Below are 26,703 nucleotides of genomic sequence, written 5' to 3'. Positions count from 1 at the left end.
CAGAGCTCAATTATAACAGGAGGAACACCTGAAGGAATTTTCAAAGAAATTCCTGGAGGCTTTTTCGACCATGAACACCCTGGAAAAGTCCAGGTATCTGGAGAAATTCTTCAGTTTTGTACCTTTTAATTCCGCCCTATATTGCTTATCCTTTGTCAAAAGATAAGCAATATAGGGGGGAATTAAAAGGTAAAAAACTGATTTTCACTCATTCGTAGAGGTTATTCTGCTTAGAGGGTTCGAAAAGTTGGTACAAGTAGAAATTCTTGAAAATGTTCTTGAAAGATCCCTGGAAAACAATCCTTGAAGCAATTTCTTAGATAATCTCTGGAGGATTTTTTGGAGAAGATCAATGGAGAGATAGATAAAGGAGCTTCTTGAAATGCTTTTGGAAAAATTTCTTGAAGAATTTTATGAGAATCTTCTGGAGAAATTCTGTAAGTAGCTCCTAGAGGAATTTGTGAAGGTGTATCTAAAGTTAAAAAATCGCTGACGAGAATTCTAAACAACACCCTTGAGAAATTTCAAAAGGAATTCCCAAAGAAACTTGTTAAGACTGCCATGGAGGAATTTCTGAAGGAATCTTGCAAAAATACTGACAAATGTTCTGCAGGAATTAAATACATTTTTAAAGGGATCCCTGTACGATTTTCAAAAGAACTCCTGGAGTTACACCTGAAGAAATTGTTAGGACAATACCTGGAGGAATCCTGAAGAACTTTCAGAAGAATACACTGAAGAAATTTCCGAATATATTGAACTTTTTTAGGAATCTCAGAAAAAGCTGAAACTGGAGCACCCTCTCCTTAAGGTACTGCAAGAAGAATTTCTTTAAAAATCTCTAAAAAAATGCTTGGGAATAAATCTTGCAGATTTATCTGAAGTAATACCCGAGAGAATCTCTAGAGAAATGTTTCAAAAGATCACCGGAAAGTTCTTAAAAAGAAACTCGAAAATTCATTTATGAAGCAAATTTTAGATGGTATTCTTGGAGGAATTCCTAAAGAATGCTCTGGAGGAATTTCAAAAAGAATTTCTTTAGTTTTTTCAAGAGGCATGCCTGGGGAAATGTCATCGAATTCCTTAAACATTACTGAAAAAATGCTTGAGAAAATCAGTGAAGAAATTTTAACAGGAGTTTCTGAACGAATTTCTTGAAAAAAAATGCGATTTTTCAGAGAATCTGCAGAAAATTCTAGAAGAGGAATTTCTACAAGAACAGAATCTATGAATGGATCCCTGCGGTAATTCCCGAAAAAAAAAACTGTCGGAATTGCATTTTTGAAGGAATTTTTTGAGGCATACCTGGAGAAACCTCTGTGGACGAATTCATAGAAGATATTCTAGAAAAATTCATGGAAGAATTCCTGGAGAAATCCCAAAGAAAACATTTCTGGTGGAAATTCTGATTGCATCATCCTTGGCCAATTAAAACACGCCCGAATTTCTGAAGCAATCTTCGGAAGAATTTTTTAAAATGTCTGCAGGTGTTTCTGAATAAATACCAGACACGCATCACCTATCTGGACATGTTTGCCGCAGACACCAACAACCCAACAATCAACGACGTGGCCGCTTGTATAAAGCTTGTGTTAACAAGGTTGCTCTCACTAAACCTGTCAAAATCACGAATTGACCACTCTTCTGCTGTCGACCAAGGATGGAAATCTAGTGATCATGATCAGATTTCAAATGTTTCGCGGTTGAAAGACATCGCGCGATCATAGCAACAACGATAACATTTTGTCGCCAAGCATCATAACAAACTACGGTCCGATAAGAATGATTCGCTCGGCATGTGCGGGCGCGATGCGATCGCTATCATGAAGTCGAAATGATAAATTCGCGATTTCATTCACTTTTTGAGCATTCTTATTTCTCTAACTTGAAGATATGCTTATGAATGTATTATTTCTAATAATGAATGCGGTTTACGAATGCATAAGTGGCATAAATTGTGATGAATAAACTTTATCACGACTTGTAACATGATGCGATAACGGGTCATCACGCGATAAAGCGTGCATCAGATGCTTTGATTGCACGGTGATACGAGCACGGTGTGAGGCGTCGGCATCATCCTACTGCAAGAACAAGGCTATCTTGGATTATTCGTATCCTGTATCATTTATCGCTTGAAGTGATTTTCTTCCATCCTTGCTGTCGACTGTCGAGCTAGGCTAGTCGATGTCTACGATAGCTTTTCTGTTCGACTCGACAGTGATAGCAGGCGATCCGATTTAATCGACTCGAGCGCCAGCGCGACAACCGCACAATAGCGGATCCTGTTTGCTTCTTTTGAAGCGCTATCTCAGCCGTTTTGGTTACAGCCCTAATAACGTCCACCATTAATCGACCCTTCCGGAGGTCGAACTGGTTATCCGAGAGGCCAGATTCATCGGGTTTTTCGATATAGGCCATCAGCCGTGACAGAATCATTCATTCCTACAGTTTTCCGGCGGTCTCCAGATGGCCTAGTAATTAAGGCTATGGAACGCCAATCCGGAGACGGCGGGTTCGATTCCCGTTCCAGTCGGGAAAATTTTCTCGACTCCCTGGGCATAGAGTGTCATTGTACTTGCCACACAATGTACAAATCCATGCAATGGCAGGCAAAGAAAGCCCTTCAATTAATAACTGTGGAAGTGCTCTAAAAACACTAAGTTGAAGAGAGGCAAGCCAAGTTCCAATGTGAACGTCGAGCCATAAAGAAGAAGAAGAAGTTTTCCGGCGGTGTGCGAAGGGCTGATAGGTCTGTATGCCGACGTATTGCCAGGTGGCCTTCCAGGTTTGGGCAGTAGAACCAATCTTTGCCTTTTCCACCTCTCCGGAAATTCTCCTCTGTCTAGGCACATCTGCGTAGCCATTCTGAACATATCAAGCAAGATACCAGGACTAGCCACGGTGGCCGTATTGATAACTACTGTCGAGATACCATCTGGACCCGCAGCCTTGTTCAACTTAAGCGACTTCGCTATCCCGATGGGTTCGTCATTCGTCACCGGGGCAACCTTGCTATGTCCAGTTTGACCATAGGGGACTTGGGCCCATGGTATTGTATCGTGGCGCGGTAACAGCGTTTCCACGATCTTCTGAAGCATCTTGCACGCAGAAAAATAAATTGTAAACACAATTAAATTCTAGTTCAAATCAACCGATTTTTCAGTTTACTATAGCGACAAACTGATTTCTAGTTTAAAGTGAACTGTTCCATTTGTTTGATAATACAAATATTTTCGTTTGTCGAAATTTTTGACAGTTTGTTAAAACAAATAGAGATATGGTTTTTTCAACATGAAATAATTGATTGATTCAAACGACTTCACTTTTGCCACTAACAAACCCGGAATGTGATTGTTTTGGTGACGGCAGCAACTGCGGCAGCTCGGAAATCTATTTTTAGATCGTCGGTAAGCGGATGGCGAGGAGAACGACTAGAAAAAGACAAAAAAGGTGAAACCGATCAACTTTTTGTGGATGCTGTCGTGAGTACCTGCGCGTTATTCATCACGGCCAAAGCTGCACTTGGAAGTTGGCGTGATGGATTTGCTGCACCTTCTTCGCTGTGGCGATGTTGGGGTAAGCATTTTATAGATGTGTGAGTGCTTTCGGACCATGTTTATGGTTTTTATTTTGTTGAAACAAATGAAATTTTTGACATTATATGAAATGATGGTAGTCGGTTGTTTTTATCAATAAACTCTGAATGAAAACAATTAAATATAACTTTGGAATAAGTAAATTCTCAGTTTGAAAATCAACCATGCGTTTTATTGTTTTAAACAAGCGCCATTTTTCTGCGTGTGGGGTACCGTTCTGGGGGTACTGGCGTGACCTTCGCTTTGGCCATGATCGGTGCGAGCTCTTTGCATCCTCCTTCTAGCTTTTAGGCAGGTTGCACGGAGTTCTGTAATTTCTGGACACCACCAGTATAACGGTTGCGTCCATTTCTGGGTATGGATTGCTTTGGCGTTGCGGCGTCATATGCACGGCTTTGAGTTCCGACTAGATCATCGCTGGATAGACCGTTGGTGTTACTTTCCAATGGCAATATAAGCTCTACAAACGACGGTTAGCCAAGCGCGAGGTTCACCATTGCCGATGACGATCGATGACCTTCGGCTGTGGCCGTCTTTCTCCGTGTTCCATCCTTCATCGAATCGCTAGATGATCACTATGCGTGTATCCATCGTCGACCCTCCAGTCCGAGCTAGGGTTCATTCCCGGGCTCCAGAGGATTACATTAATGGTGCATCGTTACTACTGTAGGTTTTTGTCGCGTTTGTAAACAAACATGTTTCGGTCGCTGTAGGGCCTAACTGCATCCCCCACGAACTACAGCCCCCTAACAGATAGCCCGAAGATTGCGTTTCTGGTAAGAGTGTAGGTTTGCGTGGGTGGTTCAAAATGGGCCCTACAGTGACCGAAACATGTTTGTTTACAAAAACCACTTAGGCCCTTTTCACATGTTATGCTGGTCTTATTTTCTTTGCCTCCTTTCCTCGTCAAGTGAGCGACAGTTCAAAAATTTCATTCAGAGATTCTCTTTTGGCATCACCTTGAGAGCGATGACTCGTAGTTGTAAGCGATGAATAAAAGAATAATATTAAACATCAATCTCGAATTAAATCACTGCAAGTCGAAAAAATATGCGAATAATCTTCAACTTCTGGAAGAAAATGATGATGCAAATATGGAAACAATGGCAGATCCCCTAAAACAAAACATATTCGTTCCGCTTAAACAAATTAGAGTCACAACACTGAAAAATTTCCTGTATAAGTTTACCAAACAACTATGATATTCCAGCCAGAATTTCTGAAGTTTTCAAATAAAATGAAGCTCTTCCATGTACATTGTACAGTAAAACAATATGGAAGGTATATTTTCTTCGGTCTATTCACTCATCGAATAATTTGGTAGTACCGTGGATACACAATTATGGATCACACACGGTTACGGATCAATTCGATGTTTACGGTCGTATGTTGCAGCTTAGCATGGCATGGCATTGCATTATAGTGTTTATGCTATGAAGATTATGCTATGTTATGTCATGCTGTGTAGTGAGGCGACATTTGACCGTAAACATCGAATTGATCCGTAACCGTGTGTGATCCATAACTGTGTATCCACGGTATTCAAATAAACATGTGCTTATGTTCTAACTTCCAACAAAAAATACATCAGAAACAAATCATGATTGAATACAAACCTACAATTCAGAACGATTTAATTTTGAGAAGGTTAAAAATAGAACCACTCAGATGAGCGTTAGAAGCAGTTTCCTTACCTTTTGCAGTGAGGATGAAACGTACACCGAACAACTATTATTTCACCATGAAAAGTCGGTATCCCTTCAATTTCTATAGCTGAACTTCACTCCAAAAATAACTCACCTAAACAAAGAAATCAACTTTTCCCAGCTGTCGATAGCCATGTACGACTTCATACACTTTTCATCAAGTTTGTTATTCATGAAGTTTTCCCAAACCCTCATTTTCCCTTCTTTCCCACGGGAGAGCGGCTACCCACCCCTCCAGCCTCGGAAACTCGATTTGATTTAAATCCAGCAGAAATCAATAGCAACTGGGAAAACTATACACGCTATAGCTTTGCACATTGCACTCCGGACTTAGAGACCATTCTCCCAAAAGCAAGGTAGGTAATTCCATTAAAGCACCACTTCGACCGAAAGACGTCAAAGATGACGATTTGGCGAGTGCAGAGAGACCTTGATTAGTTTGTCGAAGCTATAATGTAGCACAGCTGCTACCACTGCACCATAAGAAGTCTGAAACTCAAAAGAGCTTTCTCTGAATGTGTGGGTGTGTGTGCGAGTGAATTTTCAATACAAAACCTGGCAAACGAACACCGGAATATGATTGAAGAAAGTTCCGAAAATAGCTCCGCTCGCGAAACATACTGCTTCTGTAAGCAACTCACCAACCAACCAACCAACCAACCAAACGGAACGGAACGGAAGGAAAAGTCTTGCAAAAAGTGACCCAAGTTGCTCTACTCTCCGACGAGTGCGGAATCAAACGTGATTATTATTTCGAATAGATTGGGTTTGGATCCAGGGGGGGGGGGGGGCGGGGTTGGGTCGTGTGGGGTTACAGAAGGGGGAGCAAAGAGAAATCAAGCTCAATGGCAAACTAACTTTTCCGCTACTACAGTACACTTTTCCCGACTTTGAGGACGTTCCAGGATTAAAACATAACTGTAGCGAATTCTTTATAATTTCAAACGTAACTTCATGGGTAACTCATGAACAAGGAATCGTTCGAAAAAATCACGAAGAAAAAGCAAACAGAAAACTAAGCCCAAAATAGTGAAAAAAATAACTTCTTTTGGAGACTCGACTGTAAAGTTTCAACTTTCTGGAAACTTCTTCAGGAATAGATTCCGAAAATCCTTCTAGATTTTTTTAGGATTTCTTCTGGTTTTTTTTTTCATTAAATTCCTTTTTTTTCTAGGAATCACACCAAGGGTTTCCCGAGAAGTTTCTCATGGAAAATCTTAAGAAATCCCAACTGTGATTCCTTCAAGAATCTACCCCGGGGATTGTTTCAGATATTCCTAGAGAGATTCATTCAAAAGTGCTTTCTCATGCATCTTCAGCGATTTCACTGCAGATTTCTCCGGAAATTCCTTCTCGGATTCCTCTTTAAATTCCTTCGAGGATATATTATTATCTCTAGAGACTTCTCAGAATTTCAGTATGGGATTTCTTCAAAAGTTTTGCCATTGCGTTTTTCAAAAAATCTTGTAATTCCTTCAGTGAGTCCTGAAGAAATTCCTATACTTACTTGATCCTTGATGGGCTACAACTCGTAGCGGTGAGTCTATGCCGAATGAAGTATCCGCCTCAACTGGCCTCGGTCCTGGGCCAATCGCTTCCAGTCGCCCTGAACATTTAGAGTCCTTAAGTTCTCCTCAACTGCAAAAACCAACGTGTGCACGGCGTTCCACGAAGCCGACGACCCCATATAATTTCAGTCGTTCCTCCGGCATACAACCAATATGTCCAGCCCACCGCAGCATGCCGTGTTGTATTCGCTTCACTATATCCATCTCTTTATATCCCTGGTACAATTCGTAGTTCATGCGACGCTGCCAGATGCCTTCCTCCAGTTTACCGCCGAGTATTGTTCGCAGCACTTTACGTTCGAAGACTCCAAAAGCACTCCAATCAACTTTTTTCAACGTCCACGTTTCATGACCGTATAAAGCGACCGGAAAAATCACAGTCTTGTAAAACACGAGTTTTGTCTTCGTTTGCAGCCAGCGGGACTTCAGCTGGTTTTGCAGACCGAAAAAGGTCCGATTTGCAGCCGCAATCCGTCTTTTCAACCCGTCGGTAACTTCATTATCGCACGTCACTAGAGTACCAAGATAAACAAACTCATCCACAACTTCAGACTTTTCACCACCTAGCACCACTTCGTCACTACTACCACGTCCGGTACGACGTGGACCACCAGCAATCATGTCCTTAGTCTTTGTGGTGTTAATCGTAAGTAAAACCTTCGCAGTCTCCCTCTCAAAAAGGTACGAACGCCTCTTCCACGGCCCGACGGTCGATCCCGATGATGTCGATATCGTCCGCGAAGCCCAGGAGCATATGCGACTTCGTGACAATCCTTATCGCTCCTTCCAGTGCTATGTTGAACAGTAAGTTCGAAAGAGCATCGCCCTGCTTCAGTCTGTCAAAGGTTACGAACGATGGCGAAATTTCATCCGCAACCCGTCCACTTGATTTCGATCCGTCAAGCGTCGCACGAATCAGTCTAATCAGCTTCGCCGGAAATCCATGTTCGATCATACGCTGCCATAACTCGTTTCTCTTCACTGAATCGTACGCCGCCTTGAAATCAATAAACAGCAGGGTTCGTAATTTTCGTTTCAGCGATACGAAATATGGCTATTCTCACGGCGGCGGGAGAGCTTATTTTCACCATTTTGCTTGAGGAACACTTTTCCCCTCCAGCACTTCTCTTTCGAGAGTAGCGATTCATGATAACTGAAAATCGCTTCAACCTGCAGATAATTTCTTTTCGTTCTGTTAAATTTTCTCTCACCCAATTTTCACGAAAATCTTTTCAAAGCAGATTAACAAAAATTGTGCCCGCGACGGGATTCGAACCTGGAACATTACTAAAAACATATGCGACACGCGCACTCTATCCACACCACCACGCTAACCACACAGAGGGTGTAGAAAATATAATGCATAAAACCAATCATCGTCGGCGTCATATGAGTCAAGGAAAGACAACATAATCGGCCGACAAAGAGCAAACGAAATTCTCGCACCTTTGCGAGTGAGTGAAAAAATGTTTTCACTCTGCTCTTTGGGCGGGATATTTCTCAAGCCAGATTTTCGCTGAAAATTGGCGTGAGGGAGAATTCTATTTTCGTGAGAATGAGCGAAAATTCCGACCGCTGATAAACAGATGATGGGTCTGCAAGTTGTACTCCCGAAATTTATCGAGAATCTGCCGCAGGGTGAACTTCTGATCCGTCGTTGATCGGCCCTCACGAAATCCTGCCTGATATTCGCCGACGAAGGACTCCTCAATCGGCCTCAGCCTGTGAAACAGAACTCCGGACAAAATGTTGTACGCTGAGTTGAGGAGTGTTATTCCTCTGTAATTCACGCACTCCAGTCGATACCTTTTCTTGAAAAGAGGGCAAATGAGACCATCCAACCAACTAGCAGGCAGTTCTTCCTCCTCCCATATCTTTAATATAATACGGTATAGGAGTTGATACAGCTGCTCACTATCGTGCTTCAGCAGCTCGGCGGGGAGTCGTCCTTCCCAACAGCTTTGTTGTGCTTCAGTCCCCTAATGGCTGTCTTGACCTCGTCTAGCGTTGGAGGTTTCACAGCTTGTTCGTTGTCGTCGATTCGAATTCTGTCCGTCGCTCTTCCACTCCCACCGTTACACAAAACCTCAAAGTGCTCTCTCCACCTGGCAGCCACCATTATCTCGTCTGCCAGCAAGTTTCCATTACGGTCGTTGCACATGACGGGAGAAGGTGCTGTTTTTCTCCGCATGCCATTGACAGTTTCGTAAAATCTTCGCATATCATTCCGTCCCATACTCTCTTGCGCCTTTAGAATCACATTTTCCTCGTGATCTTTTTTCTTTTTGCGGTGGATTCGTTTTTCGGCTACTCTTGCTTCCCTATATCACTTCCTGCTCTGCCGAGTCCCCGACACCAGTATCCGGCTTCTGGCAACATTCTTCTCGTCCGTTACCCTCTGGCACTCCACGTCGAACCACCCGTTCCAAGGTCGTCTTTGAGCAGTGCCTATCACCTCCCGCGTTGCTGTACTCATCGCTCCGTGAATAGACTCCCACAGAGTGTAGAGGTTATCGCTCTCGTTGATCTCACTTATCCGCTCGTCCAGCTTCTGGTGATAGTCAGCTACCTTACCGAAATTCCTATACGATTTTTTATTGAGTAATGGTTCCAGCAGTTTCATCAGAAATGTCTCCTGGAATGTCTTAAAAGAGTCCTGCAGAATTTGTTCAGATATTTCTGCTGGGATTTTCAGAACTTATCCCAGAAATCACACAAACATTACTGAAGAATTCTTAGAGCAATCCCCGAAAAAAAAACTAAGAAATCCTTGAAAGATTGGGGCTGCAAAATGGTGAGTCAATAAGGAGAGCGTCCAACATAGCTCTGGTCCTCACAAGTTCCTACCTCATGCTTCCACGGGTCAAGCGATGACTAAAACCGCCAGCTAAGAGTTGTGTGCTTAGCTGGTAGTGCAGCCTGGGCACTGTTGTCCTTCTGACTTCAGCTAGATTGAGGAGGTACGATCCGAGTGTCTGTTCACCAAGGAGGTGCGGCTCAAACAGCGTATGTTCTGGCATCCAGCGGCTGAGTAAGAAACGCTGCATCACGCCCAGCTAGATCCAAGGTGGTAGCCCCATCAGCGTGGTCGTCCCAGTGTTGGTTGGGACGCTAAACAGAATCGGCACGATGGCCATCCGGCGAGACAGGAGTGCTGGCGTAGGCCACCCGTAAAAATCCCCGTTGCGAATAACATAGGAGACAATACGACTCGATATAATCGGCAAAGACAAAGCGACGAAATAAGGACTACGATTGAAAACTTGGAACACGGAATTGCAAGTCACTAGGTTTCGCAGGATGTGACAGGATACTTTACGACGAACTACATCCCCGCAACTTCGACATCGTGGCGTTGCAGGAACTTTGTTGGACTGGACAGAAAGTGTGGAAAAGCGGGCATCGAGCGGCTACCTTCTACCAAAGCTGTTGCACCACCAATGAGCTGGGAACAGGATTTATAGTGTTGGGCAAGATACGACAACGTGTGATCGGGTGGCAGTTGATCAACGCAAGGATGTGCATGTTAAGAGTTAAGGGCCGTTTCTTCAGCTACAGCATCATCAACGTCCACTGCCCACACGAAGGGAGACCTGATGACGAGAAAGAAGCGTTCTACGCGCAGTTAGAGCAAACATAGGATGTTTGCTCGCCGCGTGACGTGAAAATCGTTGTCGGCGACATGGACGCGCAGGTAGGAAGGGAGGAAATGTACACACCGGTAATCTGGCGAAACTGCCTGCACGCCATATCGAATGATAACGGCCAGCGATGCGTAAACTCTGCAGCCTCCCGTGGTATGGTAGTCCGAAGCACCTTCTTCCCCCGCAAAGATATCCACAAAGCCAACTGGATATCACCTGACCACCAAACAGAAAATCAAATCGACCACATTCTAATCGACGGTAATTTCTTCTCGGATATAACCAACGTCCACACTGCCGTTCTAAGCATAATTGTCCCATGTTATATGAGATTCCCATATAACATGGGACAACTATGCTTAGAGCGGCAGCACACATACCGCAGTGCGAATATAGATTCAGATCACTACTTAGTCGCTGTATGCATGCGCTCAAAACTTTCGACAGCTATCACCACGCGTCGAAGTCGAACGCCGCGACTCAACATCGAGCAGCTGCGTAACGTAGAAGTGGCTCAAGACTACGCGCAGCAGTTAGCAGTGGCCCTACCAACGGAAGAGCAGCTTGGCGCAGCTACACTTGAAGATGGCTGGAGGGACATCCGATCCGCCATAGGTAATACCTCGGCTACAGCACTAGGCTTCACGACTCCCAATCACAGAAACGACTGGTACGACGGCGAATGTGAACAGTTGAAAAACGAGAAGAATGCAGCTTGGGCGAGAATGCTGCAACACCGTACGAGAGCGAATAAGGCACGTTACAGACCGGCACGGAACAGGCAGAACTCAGTCTTCCAGATGAAGAAGCGCAGCGATGGAAGAGTTGTACCACGCTAAGGATAAATTAAAGCTCTACGAGAAGCTTAACCGCTCGCGAAGAGGCTTCGTGCCACAAGTCGACATGTGCCGAGATAATCATGGGAATATTCTCACGAGCGAGCGTGAGGTGGTCGAAGAGGTGGCGGCAGCATTACGATAAGTAGGTGCGACGTTGCAAGTACCGATGGTGGCTTGGTAACAGATCTAGGAGTATGTGCACAGGACGAAAGACTTCCGGCACCTGACCTCCAGGAGATTGAGGAGGAGGTTGGCCGGTAGAAAACAACAAAGCCGCTGGAGCAGATCAACTACCAAGCGAGCTTCTAAAATACGGTGGAGAAGCACTGGTGAGAGCACTACACTGGGTCATTACAAAGATTTGGAAGGAGGAAGTATTACTGGAGGAATAAATGGAAGGTATCGTGTGTCCCATCTACAAAAAGGGCAACAAGTTGGATTACAGGAACTACCGCGCGATCACACTACTGAGCGCTGCCTACAAGATACTCTCTCAAATTTTATGCCGCCGTCTATCACCGATTGCAAGAGAGTTCGTGGGGCAATATCAGGCTAGATTCATGGGTGAACGCGCTACAACGAACCAGATGTTCGCCATCCGTCAGGTGTTGCAGAAATGCCGCGAATACAACGTGCCCACACATCACTTGTTTATCGATTTCAAATCGGCGTATGATACAATCGATCGAGAACAGCTATGGCAGATTATGCACGAATACTGATTCCCGAATAAACTGCTACGATTGATCAAGGCGACGATGGATCGAGTGATGTGCTTATTTCGAGTATCAGGGACACTCTCGTGTCCCTTCGAATGGTGTAGAGGGTTATGGCAAGGTGATGGTCTTTCGTGCTTGCTGTTCAACATTAGTTTAGAGGGTGTATTTAGGAGAGCGGGGATAAACACGAGTGAAACGATTTCCACGAAGACCATCCGTTCAGCTGCTTGGTTTCACTGATGATATTGATATTATTGCTCGTACATTTGAGACGATGGCGGAAACGTACATCCGACTAAAGAGTGAAGCCAGGCAAATCGGATTAGTCATTAATGTGTCGAAGACAAAATACATGATGGCAAAGGGCTCCAGAGGAATCACTGCGCCCGGCACCCCGAATTTATATCGACGGTGATGAAATCGAGGCGGTTGAAGAATTCGGGTACTTGGGCTCACTGGTGACCGCCGACAACGACACCAGCAGAGAAATTCAGAAGCGCATTGTGGCAGGAAATCGTGCTTACTTTGGACTCCCCAGAACTCTACGATCGAATAAACTTTGCCATAACACAAAGTTAACTATCTACAAAACGCTGATTAGACCGGTCGTTCTCTATTGGCTCGAAACATGGACCCGAACGGAAGGTGTTGCGTACCATCTATTGTGGAATGCAGATGGAAGACGTGACTTGGAGAAGGCGAATGAACCACGAGCTGCATCAGCTGCTGAGAGAACCAACTATCGTCCATACCGCGAAAACCGGGAGGCTACGGTGGACGGGTCACGTCATCATGATGTTGGATAGCAACCCGACTAAAATGGTTGTCGAGAGTCATCCGACCGGTACAAGAAGACGTGGTGCGCAGTGAGCTAGGTGGGTCGATCAAGTGGAGGACGATTTGCGGACGCTTCGCAGGGTGCGGAACTGGAGACGCACAGCCAAGGACCGAATAGAATGAAGACGACTCCTATGTACGTACAACAGAGCACACTCAGGCTTTAATCTGACCGGTAAGGTAAGTGCTGATCATGATTTCCTCAAGTAATCTCAATCTGAGTCTTGGGGCTCATTTTCTTCTTTTTACCCGTTAATACCTAAATGTTGTTTCCACCCCCCAGTCGGGCCACGCTCGTCTTTCGGATTTCGCATCGGAAAAAGGAACACTATCGACACCCGGGCCACCAACCAACCCGGCCATTATAAGTTTCGGTTAGTGCAAACTTCCGTCCGCAAGCTGTGTGCCAACCCACACAACTATACGGAACCATCGTCTTCGTTTTCGTCATCGACGCCGTCGTCGCCGGCGCCTCCACGCGGTGCTGATGGTGCAAGAAGCAATCAGAAAGTTTAAAGTTAATTTCAAATTAGTGCTTATAAAAATAATTGATTGCTATTACGTAGCCAGGCTCGCTTTCTACGATGAATAAGAAATGAACTTTTGCCATTTTGTGGGTCTAGGGACGATTCTTGGGAGATGGCAGTTAGTAGCGGGGGTGGTTCGACGATCGTTGTCGTCGTACGTGATTGAAGTCATCGAATCGTAGCGGTTGCCGGTTGTGATAAAAATTTAAACCGAATGCTGTGAAAATTGGCTTGATTGATATTCCTCACACGCCGAGGGGGTGAACGATCAATTGGTTGACTGAGCCGGCCGGAGATGTTTCCTTCGTCTGTCATGTTTGTGCATTCCGGCAGGGTTCCCAGCTGCTACGATGTGATGAATGATTTTATTAGGATTAAATTGAAGAAGGTAGCATTTTTGTGCAAGCCGGTCTATCCTTGAAGAGGGCGTCTTGGGCTTTAAGATGGAGATGAAAAGTGAACTTGTGCTGAAACTAGTATCGGCAGAGTAACGATTGATAGTTTCAGCATTGAATTTGGTCAGCATGGATGCTTACTATGGAGGGTCGCTGAAAAATATTGCAGATTTTATTATTTTCGATTAAAAAATATCTATTTCGAGTGTTCATTGTGTCCTCAACACCCCTGTAGCTGGAATTTTCTTCCAAAGCTATTGATGCATCCATCCATCGATATATTATGAGCTAGATAGGAACTTAATTGAAATTGACCGGATAACCTCCCACAAGTCTCTCTTCCTCACATCAACCATCGCCATCCGTTAGGTTTATTCTAACTTAATGAGAAAATAATTGTATCAAATATGTCTGCTCACTCACAAGCACATGCACACTTCTATTTATGGTTCTAATTTATAAATGTTCTCGTGCCATTTGGTCCTCCACAACCCGGCACCAAACAATTATGCAGCAGCATCGATCGTCCATAACATTCTAGTGTGAGCGAGCAGTCGTCTATGGTCTACCCATTCACATTCGGAGATGCGACGGACCAAGAAGCGACTTGATTATCCTTGCGGTCAAAACCAGCTGTGAATAGGTAGATACAGAGAGACCACCACTATTCTCAGCTTCTCTGCACACAAACAATGGCGATGACGACGGCAACGACAAAGACTACCAACAGGATGGCGTCGCGATTCACATTGTGGCTGATTAGGAAGCACCGAGGGCGACCGATGGGGAAATGGGTTGAACGGATGAAGTGCCAGACAACTACTTCGTAGAAGCAATTGAATGCATAAATATGTATGAGCGAGCAGCAAGCAGTGAATATGGTTTCAGCTGGAACGGTTTATTCAGTCTGGTGTGTGTGGAAGGGGTGTTTTGTCGTCGATGATGGGAATCAGATGGCAGTGGTAGCAGTTCAATGATTTGAGAAATCCTTAGGAAAAATAGTCTTTTGAAACATTTGGTGTCTTGCCGAAAAGCGAATATTGATCGCCAACATCTACATTTGGTTTAATGACATAGCTTCTGATTCGTATGCAGAAGGTCCTTGCTTCAATCCCTGGTGCGTTCCTTTCTTCCTACTTTGTACCTTTATGTATACTTTCTCACCTTCTCTTCCTTACATATAGAACATATTCATTGCTATCGCTAGAATTAGAAACGGATTGGGAAATCCGTTTTCTTTACATTCAACTTCCTCAGCACAGTGCAAATCTATCATATAAAATCTACAAGTAATGTCACCAAGCGAACTGTGCCGTTTATCCTTCAGAGTAATCAACACACAATCTGTCACCTGAATATATCCCCTATTTATGAATCGTATCATCGACCAAAGGTAACTCGTAGATCTCACACCCTATTCTTCAAAACAGATTCCCCATCGGTGCTGGTTGTGGGGACGCAGAAATCTTTCGGTATTTAGTAGTAACAAGAAACAACCATCACACTCTAACATTCCTTTCTCTTCTCAACTGACTGTAAGGACATGGCCGGCACCGTCATAGGTCCAAAATATATGAACCACTAATATTGCACTATACGAATAAATGGAGCGTCCCTGACTTTATTCATTTGGATCTCGGCGCAATTCATGCTAGTTCAGATCAATCACAGAGGAGCAACCATTGTGTCTAAACAGTCTAAGTTTAGCTAAACTAAGTCCTTTGGCATTTTTAATAAGGTGCATAGCCTATGTAACATAGGTATATAAAGTATAAGAATAGGTTCAGTAAGATTAAACAGCGAGTTACATGATGTTATCTAATCATTATAAACAATTTGGATATTAAAATACGTATTTTGAAACGTATAAATAGTACTTCTAGAGGAATTTATCTCACAAGGAATTCACAAAAAAAAAATATTCTAAAACAATGTATAAGGAAATTTGAAAGTTAAATTGCTAAATTATTTAAAAAAAAAACAGTATAGGTTACTGTTAAAAAAAACCCGAAAAAATTTCCGAAAAACTGAGCAATTTCCATTTTTTTTTTCCTGTTGAGGAAATTAAACTCAATAAGCCGAACTTTTGTGGTATGTGGAATTTCCATCGAAGTAGCCGAAAGAAATCCGAAGAAATACCAATAAGAAATGCCAACGAAATTCTTCAAGAAATTTCTGATGAGAGATTCCAATGGAGTTATAAATGTAATGTCACTCGATGAACTTAAAAGAAAATTCCGAACCGTTTTTTCACAGTAAATGCCAGGAAAATTCATAATGCATTTTTTTTCCCGATTTTATCAATGGAATTAAGGAGTCATTTCCGAAGAAATTCAAAGGAACTTCCGACACTTTTCCAGAAAAAAAAAATATCAAATGAATTTCGAAAAAAAAAACTAGCCAAGGTTTTTTTAACACATCCCTAAAAAAACTCAAAGATATTTGCCTGACGAATTTTTAGAGAAATTGTCGATGAAATTCCTTAAGAAAGTATGGAAGCAAGTCCCAAACTGCCGAAAACGTTCTAAAAAAAAATACATATATTTCCAAAAGCATATTTGCATCACTGAAGAATTCATGAAGAAATGAAAGAAGGGAGTTACGAAAGAATATTGTTCATTCCTTCTGCAAGGAACTCCTAAAAAAAGGGTTCAAGATTCCTCACTGAAATGGCCGGCAGATATCCGAGGGTAATGTAGCAATTCTCAAAGGGTTCACTAAGGTAATTCTCAAAAAAGTTGCAAAGAAGCATTGCCCTATTAAATTTCAGATGAAGGGATTTCTTGATAAATTCAAAAAAAAATAGAATTGCCAAAAATTTTCAAAGCAAATTAGTCGAAGAACTGCTGGGGTAATTTAAAAAGTTCTCCAGAAATTTTTAAAATGATTGGCAGAAAAACTCCCATAACAACTTCCGAAGGATAGCCGGGGCCCGTGGCGTAATTGGTCACACGTTTGCTTCATAAGCAGATGGTCATGAGTTCGATCCCACCCCCAGCACTTTCGTCAGTTGCTTTCCCCCCTGAGAGCAGCTGACACTGACCCTCTTCTGAGCCCATGGCTCAAATGAACCAGGATACTTGGACATCGGCGAACTATAAAACATGACCCCCAATCGAACTGGAAATAGGAATTACCAACAGCCGAACATCAACATCCTCGTGCTCATCATTCTACCACGATAAGGTAGAAAGTGAAAGCAGCGTAACGGCAACCAGTTCGATATAGTAGAATTAGAATAGAATACATTTAGGCGCTGTACAAAATGTAAGTACAGCTTCCAATTGGAGTCGCTCATGCAGTGCTCTAGTGGACAATAGAGCTGTAAATTCGGTTAAGGCGAAACTGTACGCATTTTATCATTTTTTTGTTTTTGATTTTTTATTTAATAACGAAGAAATATTTTCAAAATCGGTTTTCATACACAGTTATAGGAAGGATCGAGCTATCCCCTGGATTTTTTCCAGGTGTAAAATTTTTACCAATTTTTCAAAAACCATAGTTTTTTGAAATTTCATTCAAAAATGGTTTTCTTAAAACTGAAAAATATTTTCCACCTGAAAAAAAATCAGGAGATACCTTGATCCTTCCTCTAACTGTGTACGAAAGGCGATTTTGAAAATATTGCTTCGTTATTTAATCAAAAATAAAAAACCAAAAAGTGAGGAAATGCTTCCAGTTTCGCCTTAAGTGATTGAAGAATAAAAAAAATCCGAAGGATTTTTTGATAGAATTATCAAAAAAAAAAAAAATGGGAAAAAAAGGAATTGTCGAAGCAATTTTTGAATGATGTGCTGAAAGATTCTTTGAACACATGTCCAAAGAAATTTCCGAAGGCGTTACTGACGGATTCCCCAAATAAATTGCCCAACAAATTGCAAAAAAAAAAATCTTTAAAAAATCCGAGCAAATTCCCAAAGAAGTTACTGCAAAACAGGATTTATCGAAGATATGTTCAAAATTTTTTGGAAGAGATGATCTCAAGGTTTTTGTTTTTTGAACTGCCTATATTGAATCGAAGAATAAAGTGTGATTTTGTTAATTTTGTCCATAGAAATAGCAAACGTTTCTTACAAAATTGCACTTGCACGACTGTTCTTGTGCTTTCAGCAACATGCGATTGAAGATAACTGCCCTGTGGAATGCCAGATGGTATACTTAGACTTCTTCCTTCGAATTTCGACTGTTGATGATTATGTTGGGAGGTATGGCGTTCAGTCTTTGGAGGAATAACTCAAAAACGGATTCTTAAGGTTTCATCCGACGTTTCGGTCGCTATATTGCGCCTTCTTCTGGGAATAAACTATGCTCCGTTTTTTCGTCCGTATGATCCCACAGCATAGGCCACATTTGTCCCAGACGTAACGTATCGTCTGCCGCCAGCGGCGGTGTTCCTTGGGATGAAATATCCGAAAAATATCCGAAAAAACTATCCGGGTCGCAGAACGACGATGCAGTTGCCCGTTTTGGCGCCACTTTTATTCTGAAAGTAAAAAGTAAAGTAAAAGTGGCGACTTATAAAATTCATTCTAATCATTATGAATAATTTAAGGGCCGTTTCATAAGTCAGGTCTAATTGAAAACTTAAGTTTATTTGGCTGAGTGTACTGAACTTGAAAAATGTAAAAAATGGTTTTCAAATTCTTCAGAATTTCGCACTTTCTGTAAACCGCAACTTGGTTCATGATTATCAACCCTACCAATGTTGCGCATGACCAGATAAAATAATGGCTGTAACAGTGAAGTTCTAGAAGGGTTCCAGAGGGGTTCAAGAACATGTCAAGGAGTCTTTGGAGAAGTCAGGGGATTTCAACGGTTCCATGAAACTTAGGGGCACGCCAGAAGCGTTTCAGAGCATCTCAGGGGGTATCATGGGAGTTACAGAAGGCCTCAGGTGCGTTTCAGAGGATTTCAAAGATTTCCAAGAGAGTTCCAGGAGGTCTCAGAGGCATTCTAGAGGACCTCAGTCGCGTTTCAGGGGTGCTTCAATGGTTGTAAGACGGTTCGAGAGGACCAGATAGCCACAGCTGCAAAGGCGTGAGTATTTGGCATGATCTCGGTTCGGTCAGAAACTTTTCGTAAAAGAAAATTACTTGACTTCATTGAGCTGGGAGTATCTTCACGCCTGTTACATGATATACCAATGCAAAATGGTCATTTGGAGAGGAAGCTCTCAGTTAATAATTGTGGGTGCACTCATGGAACACTGAGCCAAGAAGCAGGGTTTGTGCCAGTTGGAACGTTATGCCAAGCAGAAGCAGAAGAAGAAAAAGGAGGTTCCAGGGGTTCTTGAGGGTTTCAGGTGCATTGAGGGTCTTAGGGGTTTCAGCGTGCTCTTAGGGCCATTTAAGGTCGTTTTGGAGGGCTCCAGAATCCAGTTGGGTGCCAGGAGATATCTTTGGTGTTTCGGTGTGTTTTAGAGAGTCTCATACGGAATTACGAGAGGTCTCAAGAGAATTCAGGGAGTTTCAGGAGAGGCTAAAAGGAGGAGGTTCTTGATGTCTCGGGTTTTAGATACGGCCCTGGGGTTCCCTGAATCCCTCCGAAACGCCTCTTAAACCTCTTGAAACACTTCTGAAAGGGATTTAGCTCTCTTAAAACAATCTCAAACCCTCCTGAAGTCTCTTGGAAAATCCCTGAAATACTTCTGAAGTGCACCTAAAACTCTTTGAAATCTGCTTAAGTCCTCCTAAATTACCCTAAATTACGTCACGACTAATACTGCAGACAATATAGTCATGTTACATTCGATTCAGGGGTTTTCCAGGAGATTTCTTGAGGTATTTCAGGAAGTTTGGAAGGATTTTGAGTGAGTTTCCGAGGCGTTACAGAGGAAATCAGAGGGTATTTCTGAAGGTCGCAGGTGCGTTACAGGGAGTCCGAAGCATTTTAACAACTTTCAGAAGCGTTACAGTTGCGATGTAGAGGGTTTCCTAGGATCTGGTGCGTTACAGAGGTTCTGATGACGTTTCAGAGAATTTCGGGGAGTTTCGGAAGAACTGGTTTCAGAGGCGTTACAAGCGACTTGGATTTCGGCGGTTTTGAACGGTTTGGGTCTCAGGTGCGTTAAAAGAGAACCGAGTGAATTTTGGGTATTTTAGGGTCATCAAAGATGGTCAGAAGGAAAAAGATGAACGACTCCCGCTCCTAACAGGCAACACGATTAGCGCCGCTCTGGTGAGCCAACGTTCAACTAATACACTCTTAACGATTTTTCGGCAAAATCTCAAAACAAACGCACAGGCAAATTCACGCTAAACATTTTTCACACATTTCACACAGTTACGCGTAAGGTTATTGTAATCGCCAAAAGATTTTTAATTTAATCAATCGATTCAGTGATGGGTGAACCAATGTTTAGCTTGATTTGTATGTTCCAATGTTCGACAACACGAATATGTTTGCACAAATAATTTAACTTCAATTCGTATGTGATGTGATTACTTTTTGTGTAAATCAAGATGTTACATTACATAAGAATTGCAGACATACGCGCCAACTTGTGACGTATTTGGGGAGCTAAGCAAGGCCTCTCAAAATAAAGGGAATTTGGAAATTATCAACGAATTTAGGCATATTCACGTGAAAATTAGTGCATTGAGCTGAAAGTAAATAATTATATTCAATTTTGAAAAGCTTCTTCAGATGATTTATGAAAAATTAATAAATTTTTTAGATGATTTATGAAAAATTAACTAATTGCTCTAGAATCGATTTTTTTTGACAGGAACTGCTGCCAACTATGAGGATGGCACCATACAATTTTTGATTCAATATTCGCAATCTCGCCCCTCTGACCCTTTGTCACCCCACAACGTCGATACATTCTATGCATGCATATTGTTTGTCTTGAATGTGACAATTTAGCAATTAGATCTGCGGTTTCAGTGGTCTCGAAAACTGTGAAAGATACATGCGGATATCTCGAGAACCAAAAGTGTCAGAGAGTGGAGGGGGCATTGATTTTCGAAGCGTTTCGTGGATTCACAGGGTTTCAGGAGTGATGCAGGGAGTTTGGAGAGTCTCAAGGGGTTTTGGGAGACATTGCAGGGAGTGTCAGAGAATTCTCAGGTGCGTTATATGAGGTCCGAAAGGTTTTCATGGGGGTTTCCTCCAGGGGACATTTCAAGTAGCTTGAGAGGATTTTCTGTGGGTCTAAAAGGTGTTACAGGTGGATTCAAAGAGTCTCTGATGCGTTACAGGGGGTTTGAAGGTGTCTGAAGGAGTTTTACATGGCAAATTAGAAGTTTCAGTGGCGTTACAGGTGCGATATGTTACAGGGGTTTTTGGAGGGTCTCAGGCAAGTTACAGTGGGCGGAGTTTTAAGGGGTTTCAACAAGTTCAAGAGGATTTTGAGCGGATTTTACAAGGGTTACATGGACGTTCTAAGGGATTTCAGAGTTTCAGGGTCTCAGGGATCCAACACGGTTTCAGAAGGTTTTCGGAAAGGTTTTCAAGGAATTCCGGAGTACTTTAAGCTGGCTTAAGAGGCGTTACGGGTGGCTTTTTGTGCCCTTAGAAGGTTTGGGTCTCAGCTGCGTTACAAGAGGACCAAGGTGAATTCGAGGTTTCCCCTGAAATGCCCTGCTTCCTTCAAGTCGTCCCTGAAACGAAAAGGATGCCCCTGAAAACCCTTCGAAATCCCCGAAAACGCCCTTGTTACCCTCTGCAACATTCTCAAACCTTCTGCACCGTTCGTGAATCCCGCTAAAAATCCTCTAAAATCACCTGAAATTTCTTCCAAAACTTTTTGAAAACTCCGGTCTGGAAGGACCCTTGTAACGCCCCCGAAATGTATAAGAAACTCTCCTATTATACAAAGGTTATCAATTATCACCACAAACCGATGATCGACATCTTGAACTACAAAATAACGAAGTATATCGAGTTCCGACATCTACTCTCTAAGCCAGGTTCGAAAATATTTTTTGGATAGGATAACCTTATATTCATGATTACTAGTCGAACTACAGTTACCAATTCAAACTACAATGTTTCAAATCAAGTGATTTGGCAACAATGAATCACTGCCGTAGCGTGACCAAAAGTCGATAAAGGCGACACATTCTCCATTATGGACATTGAACTGTATCACCATTGAAGCTCATACATTCTCAATAGCTCATAGACAGGCTACTCGACTCGGTGTGTGCCCGACACCGTGTCTGGTCTGTAATTATTGTGGCATCGTGTGAATAATTTAAGTGATTTAAATTCACTAATTTGATTCAGTGTTATTAAAGTTGTCTCTTTCCCTCTCTTTATCTTCCAGGCGAGCCATCCTCGGTAATCCGGACGTCCTCGGTTCGACCGGCTGGTACCAGATGCTGCACCACGACTTCTGGGGCACACCGCTGACCGATTCCGGCTCGCACGGCTCGTACCGTCCGCTGTGTGTGGCCAGCTTCAAAATCAACTACCTGCTCGATGGTTTCAAACCGCTGGGGTATCATCTGGTGAATGTGCTGCTGCACTGCCTGGCCACGGGGCTGGTCGTCCGATTGGCACGGCACATTATCCTGTCGCGGTACGGGGTGGCCATTGCCGGGCTGCTCTTTGCGGCACATCCGATCCACACGGAAGCCGTGGCCGGAGTGGTCGGCCGGGCGGATCTGACCGCGTGTGTCTTCTACCTGCTGGCACTGCTCGCCTACATCCGGCACATTCACTGGCGGCAGAGCTGCGACCTGCGTCACTGGCTAGCGCTGGGGCTTACGATTCTGCTGGCGGCGGCCGCTGTCCTATGCAAAGAAACTGCCGTGACAGCTTTAGTGGTTTGTGCAATTTATGACATCATAAAAGGATACGCCGGTTCCAGAGATAAGGTACGTCTGTGCAGTATTGTGTGTTTTGTTGTATTGTAGGTGTGCGTTGGTAGGGATGGGAATAAGCTAAACTGGGCTGGAAAAGTAGGGCCCTTTGGAGGCGCTCGGAGGGGTCTTTTCTGAATATTCTAGTGAATGCTCTCCATGAAGGCACAATAATGCAAGCAAAATGTACAAGAAAAGAACCGATACCGACTTACCCTTGTGAGAGCGGGGTAAAACGCTGAAAGTTATAATATTGAAACACATCATAATACTTATTTCTAGTGAATGGAGCTCAATTCTTCGTCAAGAACTAGTTGGGTGCTTTTACCCAAAAAGTGCATTTCATTCTGATTCTCCCAAGAAGTGGCAAGTCGCAACCACAGTTTAGCAACAATACCGAGCGCAAAATACATTTAATTTTAAACATACTTTATTTATATTTCTCACCTCGCGCCGGAGTGTGTACGACTGCTGCCACTGACATCGAAGAACGCGACAACGATACCGCCGCGCCGCACTGTTGCTCTGTTGAGGTCTGAAGCCCCCACGGGCAAGTATCTGAGAAAATTGCTCTTGCTCTTCTGGCTGGTGTACCTAGCTGTTCTTCTTGCTTTCACAGCATCTCATTGTATCTGAGGAAGACTCCCAAGCATATCGGGTTGGGTGGATGGCTTGAAGGGGAGTCCATAGAACTCATGCAATTCCATGATATTTGTTATGATTTCACTCCTATTTTGTCTCATGCATTTCATATGTGCATGAATTATACGACGAATGATATTCATATAAGGAAATACACTTGGGAATCGTTTTCTATTCAGAAAATCGTACAGACAATTTAAGACTAGATTTACGGTTTAACCTTCCGTAACTCGCGCAGTTGGCCACCACCGTCAGCACCACGCTAATGCTGAGTACAAAAAGCGAGATTTTTTGAACGTGTTGTACAAAATACAACAGCGCGATCGCTCGAGGGTTAAAAACGCAACTCAATTTCTTTATGTTGATTATCCAATAGACGGTGTACTTTTCAACTTATTTTGAGTTATTTTTCAGCTTCCTTTTCCTCCGCCACGTAGGGTGACGATGGGTCCCAGACAACCAGAAATCGCATAAGGATGTACGCTGTACATCGTATAAAGTACTATTTTAACTCACTATCGCATATATATACGGCTGGATGACAATTTTCATAGCATATGATGTTATTTTTTGAACTTATTGCGATGTATCTGGTAAAATCAAATAAGAGTGCAAATTAACATTTATAATGTATAACTACTTATTGCGATGAACTTTACTTATTGGCAAAAGAGTTCGAGCGGACTCGCAAAGTGTCAATTGAATTCACATAATTGCGCACTGTGATGATTACGACTTCGCTTGGTACTTTTCTTATTATGTCAGTGAAACTCGCATTGGTGTACAAACTAAATCGCATAAAAGTAAAAATAAACTCATTAAAATGTGCATACAAACTCACATAAGCCAGAATCGTTAAAGTTGGTATATTGCGATGTGATATGTGATAACAATGAAAGAGGTGCTTTTGAAGAGCCAAAAAGTTACAAGAAAGTTAACAGACATAATTATGGTTACAAAATAAGTTATAAAGTCAACATTTTTGTTTGAATGACCTGATAATTTTTAATGGGTGGTGCGAGCAAGAGAGAGGTAGTGATAGTTGTGTGGGACATCACGTTTCGTCATTTTGAGCTCTGGATAGAGCACGGAAACCAAGTGCATTCCAACACTGAGGTGAGTTAGAAGGTCATGACATTTAATCAGTGTGATTCATAAGTAGTGTTTGGTGTTCTGTGTGAAGTGTGGCTCGAAAATCCAAAGGTTCTTAGTTCGAAACTGAGGTGACAAGAATTGTTTTTTTTTTTTCTAATATTATTATGTCGCATAAGATGATATATTACGTCGCAATAGTGCACACCGTGCATCCACTTTTGTACGCATAAGGCACTTTTACTGCATCTTATGCGATGTAACTTTTCCGCATAAAAGTACGTATAACATGAACATAATTTCATTATACGTGTGAATTGGTTGTCTGGGGTATTATCGGCAGGTTTGTTCTCTTCGTCATGGGGGGTTTTTGTGGGCCGAATTGTCTGAAATTGGGGCATATAACTCAGCTTGGTTGAGAAGGATTAGAGGCCAACTCTGAGACCTACAGGTTTCAAAAAACCCCCCATGACGAAGAGAACAAAACTGCCGAGAATACGTAAGTTCCCCTATTTAAGATGAGCCAAAAGCATTAAGTCGTCAGCAATCATAGCTGAGTCGAATTTGGCTTTGATTTACAAGTTATTCATTACACTGACTGTTGGAAACGTGGTTTAAAGCTGTCAAGCAACAATCTTCTCCATCTTATGCATAAATCCAAGTACGAAACTGCTCTCCTGCTATAACAGCACACCATTGCAATTTCTCATCCTATCGGTGGGGCCAGTGGGTAGGTAATGCAATACAAGTTTTCCCATTCACTCCCAGTCGTCAGAGACTTACTGGGCAGAGGAGATGCTGCAGCTGAATCGCTACATATTGCCCCCCACTGACGTCGGCGGGACTAAGTTCATCCGGCTGTTGGCTGGTGGGGTGAACAACACAATAGCACACACCGAAGTCACCGAGGGCAAATACCTACACACAACAAAACGCCATGCCATCCACCACCGTCCGTCCTAGCTGCGTTGTTGCTGTTGGTGGTGGGCGGTTGCATTGTGCAATATTTGCTCCCGTTAATATTGAATGGAAATTGTCTGGAAATAAGCTGACACAGTAGTGCTTTCTGCATTTGTAATGTGGGTTGCGACTCCTGGTGGGGATTTATATGATGCTGGCACAAAAGAGCAGTGCATTTCAGGGGAGCATGGCAGTTATTTTTTTTTTCTTCGGAGATATGCACATGCATTTCCGTTGGAACCGATGGAGCGAGTCACTATTAGTCTTTCAAAGCAATTGTAGAAACCGCTTTCGAGTTTATCGAGGTTCGGTTAAATTGCAATGGTTTTCTCGAAGTTTATCTATTGAATGAAGACGAATCAATCTCGCCCAGTCAACCAGTGCACGCAGATGGCCTCCAGTTTATCATCTTATGCAACATTATATACGAATACTGGTTGTCTGGGCAATGTTTCAGTCTTCATATGTACACGAGAAGGGTCCATAGAGCCGATGCGATAAGCGTACGGGAATTCAGCATGACCATGCTGAGGGTGACGAAATGTGTTTTTTTTCGTTAAATACTGCAACTATTTGCCAGCTATTTATGAAATTTATATTTTTCTCCAAAAAATATATTATAGCAACTGGGGTCTCCAGTTAGCCTAGTGGTTGAGGCTATGGATCGCCAATCCGGAGACGCGGGTTCGATCCCCGTTCCGGCCGGGAAAATTTTCTCGTCTCCCTGGGCATAGTGTATCATTGTAGAAGAAACAAAACCAGGAGAATATCTTCCAAGGAATTCTCAATAAATTCTGCTATGAATGCCTTTGAAGATTCCATTCATTCCATGATTCGTCCATTTATTTCTTTGGAAAATACTTAGGTTTCTTCAGAAATTTCTTCAAAGTTTTTCTACAGCAATCCTTGGATAAATTGCTGAAACTTTTGATTTCCTCAAAGAATATTTGAAAGTATTTCTGAAAGAATCTGAAAAAGATCTCGCACGGATTCCTAAAGAAATCAATGAAAACTTATGGAAGCCTTTTTAGGACAATTTTTGGAGAAACTTCTCAAGGGTCCTCTAACGAAAACTCCGGAGCGATCTATGATAGCTGTGCCAACAAACTTTCAAAAGAAATCTGTAAAAGACTTTTAAGAAGCCATTCCTGGAGGATTAAAGGCATCCATTTCCAATTCATAAAATAGTTCCTAAATTATTTTTTGGGGTAATTCTTGAAAAAACTTTGGAGAAAATTCTAAAAGAATCTAGTATTTTTAAAGTATGTTTTAAAGCTTTTTTTAGGAATCCGTTCGAGAATTCTTTCAAAAAATCATCCAAAGATTCTTTGCAAAATTGCATTTGCGATTCCTTAAGAAAACCAA

General features: G+C 42.6%; 1 protein-coding gene across 3 annotated transcripts in view; it reads left to right on the top strand.

The window, feature by feature from the left end:
• Window positions 1-26,703, top strand: part of LOC115261027 (protein O-mannosyl-transferase TMTC2) — a 1,032,251-nt gene that overhangs the window by 463,305 nt on the left and 542,243 nt on the right. For all 3 annotated transcript variants that reach the window (XR_009997427.1, XM_062849978.1, XM_062849977.1), the window contains exon 4: window positions 22,107-22,659. Coding sequence is in view for 2 of the 3 variants with exons in the window: in XM_062849978.1 (XP_062705962.1) it covers window positions 22,107-22,659 (553 nt within the window). In the remaining variant the exon portion in view is untranslated. The remainder of the gene's footprint in view (window positions 1-22,106; window positions 22,660-26,703) is intronic.

Source organism: Aedes albopictus, chromosome 2 (assembly GCF_035046485.1).
Source record: "Aedes albopictus strain Foshan chromosome 2, AalbF5, whole genome shotgun sequence".
NCBI lineage: Eukaryota > Metazoa > Arthropoda > Insecta > Diptera > Culicidae > Aedes > Aedes albopictus.
Note: the sequence above shows the minus strand (reverse complement) of the source record. Positions and strands in the feature narration are given on the sequence as shown.